Source organism: Dermochelys coriacea, chromosome 8 (genome assembly GCF_009764565.3).
Source record: "Dermochelys coriacea isolate rDerCor1 chromosome 8, rDerCor1.pri.v4, whole genome shotgun sequence".
Taxonomy (NCBI): domain Eukaryota; kingdom Metazoa; phylum Chordata; order Testudines; family Dermochelyidae; genus Dermochelys; species Dermochelys coriacea.
In genome coordinates, this window is record NC_050075.1 from 39022816 (window position 1) to 39038480 (window position 15665).

Consider the following 15665-nt stretch of genomic DNA (forward strand, 5'->3'; position numbering starts at 1 on the left):
AATTCTACAGAAAGCAGCATTGCCTCGATCTCGTTAACAAACAAAGGTGTTTGGGAAAATAAGAGCTGGTAGCAAAGAACAGTGATACCCATGAGGGGGAAAAATGAAAAAAAATCTAATGTCTGTAAGAATCATTTTAATCTAATCTGGGTCCCAAAGATTGAAATGTTTTAATCGTAATTGTGCGGACTTTGTATGGTGTCACAGGGCAGTTACTATATGGTAGTTTGCAGAGTTAGTGTTATTCCTAAACTAATTAACAGATTTACATGCTGTGACCAAGTGGGAATATTTTTATGAGTCCTGTTTGTGCCTCAGTTTCCCCTATGTACTGCACTGTTACCAAATGAGTGGAAGGGGACTGTTTGCTCTCAGGGCAGGCTGACACATACAGGTGTGGGTGTCACCTACTGTCTGGGCTTTAGTCTCCATATGAAGGGAGCATCTGAGAAGGCAGTGGCAAATCCAATCACTAGGACATTGGCACCTGGCAACCAACAACCCAGAGGGGAGATGGATTTCCATGCCTCTCCTTAGGGAACATGTACAACAATCCCTCAAGTTGGGATCAAAAGACTGGAGAGATGGGGAATAAAAGCTGGCTGCTGTAAGGAGTCAGGGCTCTCAACTGGTATCTGAGGAAGGAGATCAGACAAAGGGACAGACCAAGCTTGAACCAAGGGGTTCCCTATAGCTTGGCTGGGCTCTGGGCTGACCAGAATGGACTATGCGTTAACCTTCAGTTCTCTGTACTACCCTAAGGCCTTTCTGTGCTGTGTGCCAGTTAACAAGAAAACCCGACTGTGTCAACAGTGCTGGGTGAATGTCACTGCCAATGCTGGGCGAGGTGCATTGATCTCTGCAGAGAGGATCTTGGGGTCTGGTCTCCATTGGGGTCATCTCAGTTGGACTTGCTGAGCAGAGCTCATGGGGTGCAGCAGGGGGGCTGGAGCCCCAGAGGTCCAGTCTGAGGAGACAGTGAAGCCATGTGGCTGATTGTGGAGGAAGAGTGAGATCCCTGGGTGTCTGGCACACTGAGGGGTTCCTCCTAGACACTGTTACACAGCTGGGGGTGTAGCCCCAACCCTGTTGATCCGTGACATGCCCATGCTGTGCTCAGAGAGTGAGTGATGTCGTTTTGAGAAAACTAAATCCTCGGCATTTTATACATAAGAGCCTGAATCAGGACTTCAAGTGCAAACTTCAACCCTACTCTGGGGCCGCAATCGATGCCTCTGCCTCTGCATTAGGCCCCAGCCCCCTGCAGCTACCATCACCCTGGCACAGGCCATCTGCAAGCAGGCATGAAGCTCGGGAGGAGCGTGCTGAGGACACTAACAATGGCTGAGAGGAAAAATGCATGCGACACCCAACCAACCCTTGGAGCATCCATCCAACCAACCCCTGGAGCATCTGGCCAGGCAGGGAATAGCTTCTCTGCAGAATCCTCTGTGAGCATGTGGTGCCATACCTTGCCAGGAGCGCTGCTCTGCCCCCTACATACCAGGGGCTGCTGGTCCATGGCATGGCACGACTGTCTCACCCCAGCTAATGGTGAGAGAAGGAGCACATCCAGCTGCAAGGGACATACAACAAACACCGGTTCCAGCCTCGCCCACCCTGGCATCCCCACCTGCTCCTCCATGGGCTGGCAGCCAGGTTCTCCCCACACACGGAAGGAGCAGTTCCCTCAGTCAAACCAGATTGACCCTGGCTTTCCTTGCCCTCTATTGCCCCAGCAGCAGACACCTCTCCCCAAAGCCTGGAAATTACCATCCGATCTGCTTCTCCTGCCCCCTGAGAGCATAGAGGCTCCATGGAGCAGATTTGGGGCCAGGGGCTATAGGCAGAGGTGCTTACCTGGGCCTCTCTCTCTCCAGCTCTGGGAAGTGCTCTGGCACCGCTTCACAGCCTGGCAAAGCGGGGGTCCCTGTGCTCTGAAAGGAGACCCTGGTGAGAGCTCTGCTCCATGGCTCTGTCTGCGCAGCCACCCACCCCTCAACCTCAGGCCTCCTTGGACTGCCTTCCCCTGCATCAGCCAGTTCCCAGGAGCCAGGGCCTACCACCACCCCATTGCCTGGCTCTGCCAGGGCCTGCACTCTGCCAAGCAGCCGAGGCCTGTGGTCCAGCACACACTGCTGCGAGGTGCAGCCAGAGGGAGCAGAAGCCGGAGTGTGGTCTCACTCCTATTTCATCCAGACTCGAGGCAGGAGCTGGGCCCAAACATCCCCGCCCTCCAGCCTGCACCCTTGGTGGCCCTCACCTTCTGCTCCCGGGCAGGGAGCCCACGTCCAAACACGGCCTCACAGTAGGGACTGATGGGCTCCTCGGCAGGCTCTGCGGGCACAGACACAGCAGGAAAGGCAGTGAGCTGCTAGTCAGAGCTCTGCTGGATCTGAGAGGTTGGGGGCCCAGAGGGGATGGGGATGGGGTGGGGGCCCACAAGAGCAGGAGAAACCCCCCTTGTGACTCTATCCCTCAGCACTTGGGCAGTGCTGTGGGAGGCAGGAGGGCCTGGCGTGGGACGCAGGGCACGCCATTCACCCCCTGGGATGTCCCTGACAACAGCAACTCTCATAGGAGCACGGCCCAGCACTGGGGGCAGCGCCGCCTACCCACAGCGCTTCCCAGCGGGGCGGTCCAGGCATGGGTCTGGGGACAAGCCCCTTGCTAGACAGAGAACCCAGGAGTCACCCTGGGTGACCTGACAGTGACCACCATGGAAGCAGACACCACTGGGTGGGTTCTGGGGGGCAGGCAGCTTCCAAAGCCACAGAAAGACATAGACTCCCCAACTTCCCTTTGCTCTAGCAGTGCCCTCACCCCCATCCCTGTATGGGCACCAAACCCCCATTCTAGCAATGCCACACCCCCAAACCGCTGTGGGCCTCAACTCCCCGCATTCTAGCCATGCGCCCCATGGGCCCCAAAGCCCACCCAGCCCTAGCAGTGCCACAGCCCCCATATGAGCTCCCAACCCCTCCCTACCCAATTCCTCTATTGCCCACCCCCCACTCCAGCAATGCCCCACCCTGCCTCCCTGTATGGGCCTCAATCCCCTCCTACTCTACTAATGCGGCCAAAAGGGCCAACCCCCCAACTCCATTTTTGCCCCTGCACCACCCCCGTCCCTGGGAGGAGGCGACACGGGGGCTTTCAGGGGGACAGGCTGTGCATGTAGAGTGCCACAGCCCCCAGCTCTCACCTGGCCTCTGTGGGATGGGGGGCAGGTCCAGGCTGGGCCATCTGGGAGAGCTAGGAGAGCAGAGGAAACACATCAGAGCCTCGGGCAGCAGGGTCACCACCTGGCACCCTCTAGAGTGGGGCCTGCGCTTGGGTCGACCCTGCCTGTGATGCGCTGCCCAGACAGGGAGCAGCAAGGCAGCATGGGGCAGAGGAAGGCCCAGTACTGGGCTGGGGGGAGGGAGCTGCGGAGCCTGGTGCAGAGTGCTGGTCAGTGTCTACAGGGAAATCTCCCAGGGTGAGGGGAGGACTCCGACCTCATGGCTGGCAGCGCCCTTGGGAGAAGGGCTGGCGCTTGCACCCGCTGTCTTCCCCCAGCCTCTGACTGCACAGGCCAGACTGGTGGGGGAGGGGCTTCCTGGTTCCTGCCATGGGAGCAGGGCTGCTCCCCTCCTCAGTGCCACCACGGAGGAGCCTGTGACTGGAAGGAGTGCTCCCCTCCCCAATGCCGCAATGGGGGAACCTGAGACTGGCGGGGAGCTGCTCCCCTCCCTGGCACGGCCACGGGGAAGCCTGTGATGGGGGCTTGGTTTGAAGGCTTCTTTCCCCTGGATTTCCCATCAATCCTGGACTGCAACGAGGGTCATCTGGAGGGCAGGGCCTCGGCCTGTCCAGACAGCCCCCTCCCCCACCCGGCCCCCAGCTTTACTTTCCTAGCTCTCCAGTGGGCTCAGGCCATTACTGCTGCCCACACCCCAGGCCTGGCACTGATGCTTCAGATTCCCTCCCCCAGTGGGTCTGCCCCAGACACCCAGCTATTGGCCACCAGCTCTAAATCATCAGCCAGGCCTTCTGATGCAGCAGCCTGGTGCTGCCTGCCCCACCTCACCCCACTCCACCCAGCCCAGCACTGCCCACTCTCCATGGCACAGTAAGGCCCAGGCTGGCTCCCTGCAGACGAGCCCTGGGCTGCCCCTAAGCTCCAGGCAGTGTGCCAGCTGCCAGGAGGGCACGTGCGTGCTGCATCGGGACTGTAGGCGAACGCATTCCCCAACTAACTGCAATCTAGCTAGACAATTGCAGTGTGGCCCTGGCATCATGGGCAGCAGCATGGGTGAGCCACCAGAGTATGCACCCAAGGTCCTGGGCAGGACTGGACCCAGACAGCTGGCCCACTATTCCACCACAGTTACACTGCTATTCCCAGGGAGCAAGCTCCATCTCAGCTAGCGAGGGCAGGGGAACATGCACCCGGGAGGCAGAGTCTGTTTCCCCAGGTGAGCGAGGAGGAGACCGGGGACGGAGCAAGGACTGAGGGAGATGACTAGAACCCTACCAAATTCACGGTCCATTTTGGTCAAATTCACAGTCATAGGATTTTTAAAATCATTGATTTCAGCTATTTAAATCTGAAATTTCACAGCGTTGTAATTGTAGGGCTGCTGACCCAAAAAGGAGTTGTGGGGGTGTTGCAAGGTTATTTTAGGCGGTGAGGGTTGCGGTACTGCTACCCTCACTTCTGCGCTGTGGCTGGTGGTGGCGCTGCCTCCAGAGCTGGGCAGCTGGAGAGCAGTGGCTGCTGGCAGGGAGCCCAGCTTTGAAGGCAGAGCTGCCACTAGCAGCAGCGCTGAAGTAAGGATGGCATGGTATGGTGTTGCCACCCTTACTTCTGCGCTGCTGCCTGCAGACGTGGCCCTCAGTCAGCAGCTGCCACTTTCCAGCCAACCAGCTCTGAAGGCAGCAGCGCAGAAGTAAGGGTGGCAATACTGCAACCCCTGTAAAATAACCTTGTGACCTCCCCCCTGTAACTCCCTTTTGGGTCAGGACCCCAAATTTGAGAAACGCTAGTCTCCCCCCTGAAATCTGAATAGTATGGGGTAAAAGCACACACAAGACCAGATTTCATTGGGGGAGACCAAATTTCATGGGCTGTGATGTGTTTTTCATGGCCATGAATTTGGTAGGGCCCTAGAGATGACCCAGCCCTCCCCATCCCGCTACAGCCCCTGCCCTATGACCCGACCATGGGACCCTGAGCCCTTCCCAACCTGGCCCGGCCCCTTGCACTGTGACCCAGTCACTGGGCCCTGATCCCTCCCCAGCTTGGCCCCCTGCACTGTCACCTGGCTACAAGACCCCGAGCCCTCCCCAGCCCCCTGCGCTGTGACCCAGACAGGGCCCTGAGCCCTCCCCAGGTGGGTCTCTGAGCTGTGACCTGCAGGCACAGCTCCTTCCTCTTTTAACCTTTAGTAACTGGTTCCTGGAACAACAGCAATGCTGCCCACTAACCACAGGCACCTCCACTGCTCCTGAGCCAGCCCCAAAGTAACCTCAGCAAGTCCCCTTCTGCCTAGAGGTCCGCAAGACCCAGCAGATCCCTTCCTCAGGGCGTAACCCGTGCTCAGGGCCCAGCACTAGCCTGTCCCCCAAGGCCTGAGAGATCCTGGCCTGGCCCATCCATGCTGTGCGCCTTGCCGCAGGGCTCTCCTCATTTCTGACCTCAGTACAGAGGAGTGCTGTGAAAGGGTCTTTGATAGGGTTGGCTGGTAGGCTACTTCCAGAGGGTTGGGAGCTGCAGTGAAACAGGGCCTGGAGCTGTCATTTAGGCCAGATGGTTGCACTGCTGGATGAAGCTCTCAGAGGAGACCTAAGCAATGTCTACAGGAAACATGAGGAGCACAGCAGGAGTTCGGCATGCCCTGCCCTGCCTGAGCTCTGCCCCTTTTCCTGCTTCCAGGTAGAGGGCAGACCGTGGTACTAGAAGCAGGCTCACACTTACTCAGGCTTCTCTGCTGGTGTGGTCCCTTGCTGCGTGGCTGAGTCCAGTGGCCATGGGGTAGGTCGGTTTCTCGCAGGCTCCTCATACCCTGAACACCCAGCTGGTTGTGAAGGGGGCTCCAGTCCCTCATAAATGATATTGGAAACCATCTCCATCCTGCCCCATGCAGAGGCTGGCTGGGAGGGGGTGCCCGGGGCTGGCGAAGGCTCTCTTTGTGCGCTGACAGAAGGGCTGGTTGGAGCAGACCATGGGAAGCTGCACAGTGAATGGCTCATCCCTGGGCTCGCGGGGCTGCAATCAGCTTGCTGAATCCCTTGGCCAAGGCATGGAGAGACACTGGGGATGGAAGGGGAGGATTTTCCACACCCAGCCTGGATATCCACATCATCCAAACCCACTTCAGCCACCCCAGCCCGGGACGCTGGCGTAGGCTCCAGAGCACTCTCCCTACCCACAGGCTGGAGTGGCTGGGGGCCTGCTAAGCCTCTCTCTCCTGAGCCGGCCTGCTGCTCCAGGGTGAACTCCGAGCGCCCAAGATCCATGGAGCTTTCCCCTGGCACAAACCCCTCGTGTACAACGAAAGCAGCAGAAGGCCCCTCACAGCCAGGTTTGCGTGTTGGCACCGACGTCCGTGCCAGCGGCGTGGGCACCAGGCCCTGCTCTGGCCTCACTGCTTGGCTAGGGCGTTGGAAGAACGTCCTGGGCTTGGGTACCGGCTTGGCAACTGGTGGAGCAGGCGCCCTTTCCAGAGGTGGGTTTTGGCTGGGGCCAGCTGAGCACTGGTGGTTCCCAAGCCCAATGGTTGCTACTGGGGCTCCATTAGCAGTACTTGTACCATTGTCCTCCTGGCCTGCTTGGCACACTCTGGGCACATCCAGGGGCTCTGTACATGTGCCAGGCTTGGTACAGGCATCTCCTGCCATTGGCCTGCCTTTGTCTTGCACCAACAGCTGCGTCTGTTGCACCAGACTCAGGATCCTTTTGCGGTGCCCAGTGGCAGTGATGCCGATCCGCTGCAGGTCCTCGTTACCCAGGGAGATAGCATCTCTGGTTACTTGGTACCCATGCTGCTTAAAGGTTTCCTGGTATCTCTCCAGATGGATGGTGGCCAGCCAATCAGCGATGTCAGAGTCGGCATCGCACGGAGAGAACATGGCCTGCGGACCCCCACCAGGGGACTGTCAAGACATTATCTGAGGAAAGAGAAGAAAGAGGTTGCGGCAGCATTGAGGAGACAGGAGGAGATGGCAGTGCCACAGAATAGCCAGAAGGCCCAGTGCTTGGGAGAGCCTGTAGGATCCATGTCCACTCCAGCGCTTTGCTAGGACACCCCTCTGAGCTCTGATTGCTCTGCTCCCAGCTCTTTTAAAACCTGCCATGGGCAGTCAGTGGGCTCACTTGCTGTCAGAGAGTGTGAGTGCCCTGAGCAAGGGTCGGAGTATCAATTGCCCAAACCCTGCCCCAAGCCTTCAAACCCTGACCCCCCTTTCATCTGAGAGGTCACGACCCCAGCCTATGCAGGAACAGTCCCGCCCTTGCAGGCTGTGAGGGTCTCACACAAACACAGGCCTCCGGCTCCTGAGAAAGAGCTGATTCGATCAGACACAGGGTTGTCCCTGGCCAGACAAAAGCAAGCCCTGTCAATGGGCATCACTGACTCCATCCCTGCCAGCCCCTCCTCAGGCAAGTCAGACAGAGGAGCCAGTGCCTGGCTCTGGCTGGGATTTGTGCTTTGCTGGTAGGGAGGATATCGGGCCATTTGCTGTATCCAGAATCTCAACCCATCCCTTGTGGAGGGGGGCCAGGGAATGCAGATACCCATGGTGCAGCTGGCCCCCTCCCAGGGACGGTTCTCTGTTGCTGGCTGGCTTGGGGAGGGCTCTGCTCAGCTACTGGAAGGACAGCATCAAAATCTCCCTGATGGTAGGGAGGCCATGGGAGAGGTCAGCATAACTCATAGGCAAGCCCAGGGAGACAGCATCTGGGACACAGCCCCCAGCCACACGCATTCCAGGCAGACAGGCTCCCAGCTGTGCTCCCCACACTGCCTGGGGAGATTGCCCACACAGCTTGGAGGGGCAGCCCCTCTCCCTTTGGATAAGGGCCTCTTTCAGATACCTTGGGACTCTGCAGGGCTGGGGCTGTCTCTCCCTGTATGTCTGTGCAGCACCCAGCATGACAGAGGTCTGATCCTGCTTGGGGCTTCCATAACACAAACCATAATAACACCAGCTCTCCTCCGCCCCCAGCTCAGAGCTGCCAGCAGAGCGCCCTCCATCCAAGGTCCCAGGACAGAGCTCAGGAGCCCTGTCTGCAGCAGGATGCGGCTGCTGTGAGGTCCTTTTCCCATGAATCATACTGCTCTGTATCAAGCCAGCTGCGCTGATTCCACAGCCACCAGCAGGGTTTCCAGTTCTTCCATTTCCCCCTATTGTTCAGGGCAGACTTCCTTCCTTCCTGCCGCTCACATTCTCCCACGCAGCCCCCATCCCGCCTCCCCGGAGCCCTGTCGGCCCTGCACTGGGAATGTGCAGCACTGGGAATGGGTAGGTGCGCATCTGTGCACAAGTGTGCGCTGGTGTGTCTGCGAGCGTGTGATATGTGAGGCTGTGAGAGTCTGTTGGTTTCCGCAGCAGCTTGGTGCAGATGTGTTTGTGTGTGTGCAGATGTGGTAAGAACAGAGGATACATTAATCTGTCCGGAACCAATTAGCTAAAAAGCCTGGTATGCCAATTAACCTGGAAAGCTCTCCCCCTTACAGCAGGAAGCACTGCTGTTTACATGTAGGACCTACACTAAATGCCATGAATGTTTTTAATGCCATTCAGTTTTGGAAAAGTGCCCAGGCTAGAGCAGGCCTGTACATCAGTGGGAACATTTGCCAGGATCCAGGCTGTGCTGGCACTCAACCATCTGGACCTTTGCTGGCAGGCCCATGTCTGCAGTATGGAAAGGGAAACCTAGTCCGCTGAGGTGGGGCAGTAGCAAAGCAGGGTCCCAGGCCTGCTTGTGGCTTTATAATCACACCTTCCTAACAAAACAGTCGCTCTCTCCTCTGTCAGCGCAGGAGGGCCCCAAACAACAACTAGGCAGAGACTGTGCAGGGCAACGGTGATCCGGCCAAGCAGAGGGCATTGGCTGGCAGAGTGGGGGGTTTCTCAGCCACCCAGTACCAGGTGCCAGGGGGCATTGGCTGGCAGGGGGGTTCTCAACCCCCTGTACCAGGCACTAGGGGGCATTGGCTGGTGGGGGGGGGGGGTTCTCAGGCCCCTTGGTACCAAACGCTGAGTGCATAGACTGGGGTGGGTTCTCAGATCCCTGGTACCAGGTGAATTGGCCGGGGGGGCAAAGGAGAGGGGAGAGGGCACTGGAAGCTGACCGCCCCTGCCAACTGTCCAACAGAAAGAGAATGTTTCCTGCCCACCGGAGAACAGAACCCCCCGCCCCTGGCCCGGCTACCCGAGCCCACAGAAGCCCAAGCGGGAGGCGAACCGCGCCAGTCACCGCTCCTGGCGGTTAACTCTGGAGCCGAGCGATGTCGAGTCCGAGGGTGGCCACCCCGTTCGGGCTGTCAAAGCCGAGCCCCAAAGGGGAGCCGAGTCGGCCCGGCCCCGCGGGCCCCTCCGCACCACCGGCCCTGCCTGGCGGCGCCCTGAGCCCCGTCCCGTCCGGTCCCTGGAGCCCCTCACCTCTCGCCCCGCAGCGCCGTCCGCTGTACCCGGCGCGGCCGCCAGCCCGGGCCGCTCCTCGGCACAGGACTCTGCGCCGCTCGTCGGGCTCAGAGGAACTGCGGCTGGGGCTCAACAGCAGGACGGGACTAAGCGCCCTCCCCCGGCCGTCCGGCCCCTCCCCTCGCCGGCACTTCCTCCTGTACCCTTGCCCCCGCCCCGCAGTGCCCTTGCCCCCTGCCCTGGCACTGCCCCCTGCCCTCCTCCCACACATTACCCCTGTCCCCTCCCTCCCTGGCCACTACCCCTGCCCCCCTACCCCACCTGCATTGCCCTTGCTCCCTCCCTCCCTCCGCATTTCCCCTCCCTCTCTCTTTCTGGGCACTGCCCCCCTCACCCCTGTATTGCCCCTGCCCCCTCCCTCCCTGGGCACAATCCCCTGTCCTCTGCATTGCCCCTCCCCCACCCTCCCTGGCCATGCCCCCCCATTGCTCCTGACCTTCCCTCCCCCCAGCACTGTCCCCTGCTCCTGTCCTTCCTCTCCCATCCACCAGCCCCTGCCCTTGCCCCCACCCTCCCCACATTGCCCCGTCCTCTGCCCTTCCACTCCCCTCCCCTCCCGAGCACTGCTCCTTTCCTTCCTTCCTCTGGCACTGCGGCTGCCCCCTCCCTCCCTGGGCACTGTCCCCTGTCCCTGTGCTTCCACTTCCCTCTCTTTGCTGCCCTTGCCCCCTCTCCCCCATCCATCAGCCCCTGTCTCCACCTCTGCCCCCTTCACATTGCCCCTGCCCCCTCCTTCCCTGCGCACTGCCCTCTACCACTGCACTTTGACTCCCCCCCGGGCACTGCCCCATCCTTCCTCTTTCATCCATCATCATTGTTCCAGCCCCTCTCTTCCACCCGCCCTGCCCCGGCAATACCCCGGCCCCTGCTTTTCCTCTCATATACACAGGACCCTGCCCCTCCATCTGTCACTGCTCTGTCGCCAACACTGGATCTGCTGATCTGCCCCTGCCTCCCACTCTGCCCATGGCCTGCCCCTTTGCCTTGGCCCTTCTCTCTCCTTCTCAGCCCTTTTCTTGCCCTGGCAAGACTGTCTGGCAGTCGATCTCTGAAGCCTCCAGTGTAAGCTGCTGTGGGGTGAAGATACTGGACTCAGCAGGGCTGTGGTCTGGTACGTGATGGGAGGGGAGAGATACGGGGTTGAAGGGCCCTCGATCTGAGCTGGTGGGGCTGGAGAAGTCTGAGAGCTGCTGAAGGGGATTCCAGGAGCCCCTGGCAGCAGGAGGGAGCCAGAGGGGATGTAGTGCAGGGAGCGCCAGTTACAGGTGGAAGTGGAACCATTGTTTACGCTGAAGCCCTAGACTCACCAGTGGGGAAGTAGCTTGGGAAGGCCTGGCTTGGAGTCTTGCTCTCCTGACAGGCATGACTCACTCGCCCATCCAGCCGGCCCAGGGAGCCCAGGTAGCATCTTTCCCCACAGAGAGAAGCCACAGGGACAGCTCCAGCCCATGCTGGGGTCCCACTGAGCACAGTGCTGTGCAGGAGATCCGTGGGGAGTGCCCTGGGCCAGGGCTTGCTGCCAGGCCTGGGCCCCTGCCAGCTTGGTGCAGCATGGGCTCCTGCCGCATTAGCATGGGAGAGAGACACGGCCTCGCTGCTCAGCCTGGGGCCGAGGCGCTTGCGACTGCTGCGCGGTGCATGACACACTACTCCAAGCTGAGCCCCCTGCAAACATGAGCACTGCTGGCCTCCCTCTCGCTGGACGCTGACTGGCCATGGCTGCTGGAGGAATGAGGCCCCATGAGCTGGCCAGATCCCTGGGGCTGCAGCCTTGGGTATGATGGTGCTGACAGAGCAGCTACATGCTATTGGTGGAGCCCTTGCATTGTGTGGGCTCCATGGGAAGCAGGGGATGAGCTAGCTGGTGCCGCCTCTGCCCCTCATGGCAGAGGAGGAGTTGCTGCTGGAGCATGGCTGGGCCTGCTTTCTCCTTCACCCCCAAGGCACAGGAGTCCCCTAGCGTCCCCACCTCAGCTCCAGAGCTGCTTTCACACAGCCCAACCTGCTCTGCTCAAGTGCAGCCCATTGCAAGAGTCCTGTACAGCCTGGGGATTGCAACACTGCTGCCCTGTTACCCAACCCCAGCCACAAGGCTAGGTGAGCACTAAAGGGAGAGGCTATCTGTTGCTGGGGGGGCAGAGGCTGAGCTTCCGGCCAGTCTCACAATATCCATCAGCCCCTCCTATGGCTACTAGCAAGGTGGAGAAGGGCTCTGTGCCCAATCAGGATTGCTCAAGTGCCCAGCAAGCAGGGCAGGGGGAATGCAGCCACGGGTGAGAAGCCATGTGGAAGTCTGAATTGTGCTACTGGGGCAGAGGCGCAACTTCTCCTTATCACTGGCTTGTTTCCACTTTAGACACAGCAGAAGCAGAACTCTCTGTAAGGGCTCAGAGCTCAGTCTAACCAGAGCCCTCCTTCCTCCATCTCCCTCACTGGCCTGTCCACTGTGGCGTAGCCTGAGCCTCCTGGAGCTGCAGTCCTACACAGGCCAGCATCGCCAGCAAGGGATTGTGGCAGGCCATCTGCAGCATCTGGAAAGCGTGAGCTGGGTGACCACCAATCCTGCCATCAGATAAGGCTAGCAGCTAACACCCTGCCTCTGTCGGCGGCTGCATCCGTTCAACTGCTGGCTGAATAGAAACTGCTCAGCTGGCTGGTGGAAAGTTTGGCTTTGCAGAGGCAGGAGCCACCCTTCTCAGCATTGCTCTGTCTCAGCAGGACAGGCCTGCTGAGGGGCTGTTTATACAAGGCCCATACTCCTGAACAGGGATTGGGGTGATCCCAGACACATGGCATGGACGTTAGAGAGCTGGTCAAGTTCTGTTCCATCACCGGCCATCTCTTGGGCCTCTGGCCTGGTCTTCACAGAACGCTTGCTTGTGCTGTGTCCTGAGATTCACCAGTGCTTTTTTGTTATGCTCCCAGATTCCCCCTAGCCATCCCATCCCCCGAGGTATGGTAGGCGAGCAGGCGTGCCCTAGGCTGCGGGGGAGGGAAGGGGAGAAGCAGGTATGCCCTAGGCATGGGGGAGGGGAGCAGGCAGGGCCTTGGCATGGGGTGGTGGGGGAGAGCAGGCAGGGCCTTTGGACAGAGCGGAGGGAGCAGATGGGGTTTGCTCTGCAGTGCCGCAGGGAAGGGAATCTGTGTGAGTGAGAACCTGTCACTCAAAGCTATTTCTGACAGTGTTGTGACTAGGGCCCTTCCTCTGTTTCCTGTTGATGTATTTGAGGGCGTGCTGGGTTAGTCCTGCTGCCTACGGCCTGGCTGTCTCTGCCTGTGGGAACTGGTGGGACATTTTTGATTAAATGTCTTTTCACAGAAATCTTCTGTTTCACTGAAGCCAAAACATTTCATGGAGATGTATGGATTTTGGTCAAGTTGACAGGAAGGTCTCTGAAGTCAAGGGGGGAGTCAGTTCCAGAGAGAGAGGAGCCCAAATCAGAAACTCGATCTTTTTGATCCAAAAATATATGTTTTTACACAATACCGTTTTGTGATAACACACAAAAGGGTTTAGTTTTGCTCCAACGTGAAATCTCCAACGTTTCACAAAATGGAATTGTCATCCTCTGACCAGCTCTTCTTTTCTATCTATCCATCCCTATACATCCTATCTATCTATCTATCCCCATACATTCTATGGGTGCGTCCTGGTTGGAGAGTAGAGGCTGGCAATAGCACATGCAGTTGGGAGCAGGTGGGGTATTAGTCACCCGGTCTCTGCAAGAGGCCTGTAGAAAGTGCCAGTAAGAAATCAAAGCTGAACATTGGGGACCAGTAGCAGGTCGGAGAAGCCTGCCCTGTCTGCAGTGCCCTTCATGCCCTTACTCTCAATGTGTAGTGTGACCTGCCAGTTGGGCTAGCCACTGTTAGTGCCATACAGCCATGCTGGCTGCTGCGTGGCTGCAAGGGCCATTGCAGTGTGACAGTTCCAGGATAGTAATGACATATCTCCCTTTATTGGGGGCACTTGGGGCCTGGACTGAGGACCCAGCCCTGTGCACATTCATAGACCTGGGTATGCTTGCGCATAGCCCAGCCACTTTGCAGAGCTGCCAGCCGTGCACAGGCTGAGGACTAAGAGCCAAGGTTTCAGAGCCAAGCCCTCTGACCTCAGGAAACGTGTGTCTCAGTTTAAGCCCAAGTTCCTCTGGCAGCCTGATGTGGGGGCTGGCTCCTCCCTCATGTCTCAGTCCCCAGCCCAGCCGGGGCTAGGAAGTGATTGAGATGAGCAGATAATGTACAGGCAGAGCATGACTGTCACAAAAGGAAGAAATTGGGGGTGGCGGGGGGAAAGAGCAGGGGGCTGGATCCCTCCAGAGATGCAAAAGCAGTTTAGGGATGAGACCCACAAAGGCCTTCTAGGAATCCCTGTTCCTCAAGACAAGGAAGGTTGCTCAGAACTTTCTTCTGCTGCCGCAGTGACCTTTCCCTGTGGGGCTGCCCTCCACATGACCCCCGTCTGTGCAGTAGGGCTGGGTGTGGCTGGGAAGGGTGTTGCCTTTGGTTGAGAAGAGCAGATAATATAGCAGAGCATGACTGTCATGGAAGGAAGAAGCAGTGTGGGATTGGGGGGGGTGTTGGATCCCTCCAGGGATGCCTGGGGCCCATTTGATTGAAGAAGGGTAGTGTAGGGAGCCCAGGGCTGATTGCCTGTAGGCAGGGATTTCCCCACACACACCCTGAATTTCCCCAACACCTCCTCCCAGTTTTGTGAATTAGTTACGTGCGGTGTTGCCTATTTAGTGACTGTTTGGAAATTTGAATTGAAATTGAAACATTAATACACACTTTAAAAACATATACTGTGTATGATAAAATACGTGTATCTGAAAAAGTATAATAGATTTGAAAAGTATAAACATAGACTAGCTTCCTTATACAGCTGTCGTTTTTTATGACAATGTCAGAATTCATTTCGGGGTTGTTGGCCAACCTAATAATTTCAAATTATGATTTGTAAACAAAGTCTAAATGAGCTCTCCTTGGAAACTAGTGATGAGCTAGGGGATGGGGGGAAAGGCATCAGGACCAGATTGTATTTACATTCACACCTAATCTACCTAGGTATCCAGCAAACAGAGCTGCATTGCCCAAGTGATAGATTCTGGCTGGGGTTGGGTTACAAATCACTTGAATGTGGGGGGAAAGCAGGTAACAAAATGTTGTTCTTATTGTAGAAGTAAAGAGCAGTAGAACGGTACTTAGTCTGTGCTGATTGAGGGCATCAAGACAGAGGGTGGGGACTTGTGTTTTGCTTGATGGTCTGCCTGAGTCACAAGTACTATTTGACCTGTCCCTCTCCACTGTTTAAAGACAAAAAGAACAGGAGTACTTGTGGCACCCATGAAAGCTTATGCTCAAATAAATTTGTTAGTCTCTAAGGTGCCACAAGTATTCCTGTTCTTTTTGCGGATACAGACTAACAGGGCTGCTACTCTGAAACCTGTTTAAAGACAGAGCTGATTAGGCTCCATAGATAGTCTTTTGTTTTGTTAAGTGACCACTACAGCTGAAATCAGGTCTAAGTGCTTAGACCTGCTGGGGGACAGTGTTTCTGTGGAAGAGATGGCCCAGTCTGCACTATCAGCAAGGTTCCCCCACTGAGAGCTCAGCTGAAATCACTGAGAGCTGGATGGAACCTCAAGAGACCAACTCGCAGAGGTCACGGTGGCAGCAGAAGGTGACGGCGCAGGGCCATTGGCAACAGAGCGATGGAGTGAATGGTGGCACAACGAACAACAGTGGCCAGAGTGAACAGTGAGCAGCTGGAGGAACGAGCAAGGTGCCTTCTTGCCCCCCACCTGGGAGGTGAACTCATGTGAAAGCACCTCTGAACTCTGAGTCTCCACTGCCTAAGGACAACACTGGTGAGTGTTAATGAGGCTCTTAAGAATGCTGGAGACACAACACAGTTCATGCCAACAAACATGGCTGTGGCATCATACTATCTATTTAAGCAAGAGATACCA

General features: G+C 57.5%; 1 protein-coding gene across 5 annotated transcripts in view; it reads right to left on the minus strand.

Annotated features, from left to right (window-relative positions):
• ARAP3 (ArfGAP with RhoGAP domain, ankyrin repeat and PH domain 3) overlaps positions 1–9789 on the minus strand; it is a 57839-nt gene extending 48050 nt beyond the window's left edge. For 4 of the 5 annotated variants that reach the window (XR_005294396.2, XM_038412851.2, XM_038412852.2 and 1 more), the window contains exons 1-5: positions 9652–9789; positions 5963–7155; positions 3206–3255; positions 2264–2337; positions 1861–1937 (exon numbers count right to left, since the gene is read on the minus strand). Coding sequence is in view for 4 of the 5 variants with exons in the window: in XM_038412851.2 (XP_038268779.1) it covers positions 1861–1937; positions 2264–2337; positions 3206–3255; positions 5963–7116 (1355 nt within the window). In the remaining variant the exon portion in view is untranslated. Of the gene's footprint in view, positions 1–1860; positions 1938–2263; positions 2338–3205; positions 3256–5962; positions 7156–9651 lie in introns of those variants that run through there. The other variant, XM_038412858.2, reaches the window with a different exon arrangement.
• Between the last annotated feature and the right edge of the window lie 5876 nt (positions 9790–15665).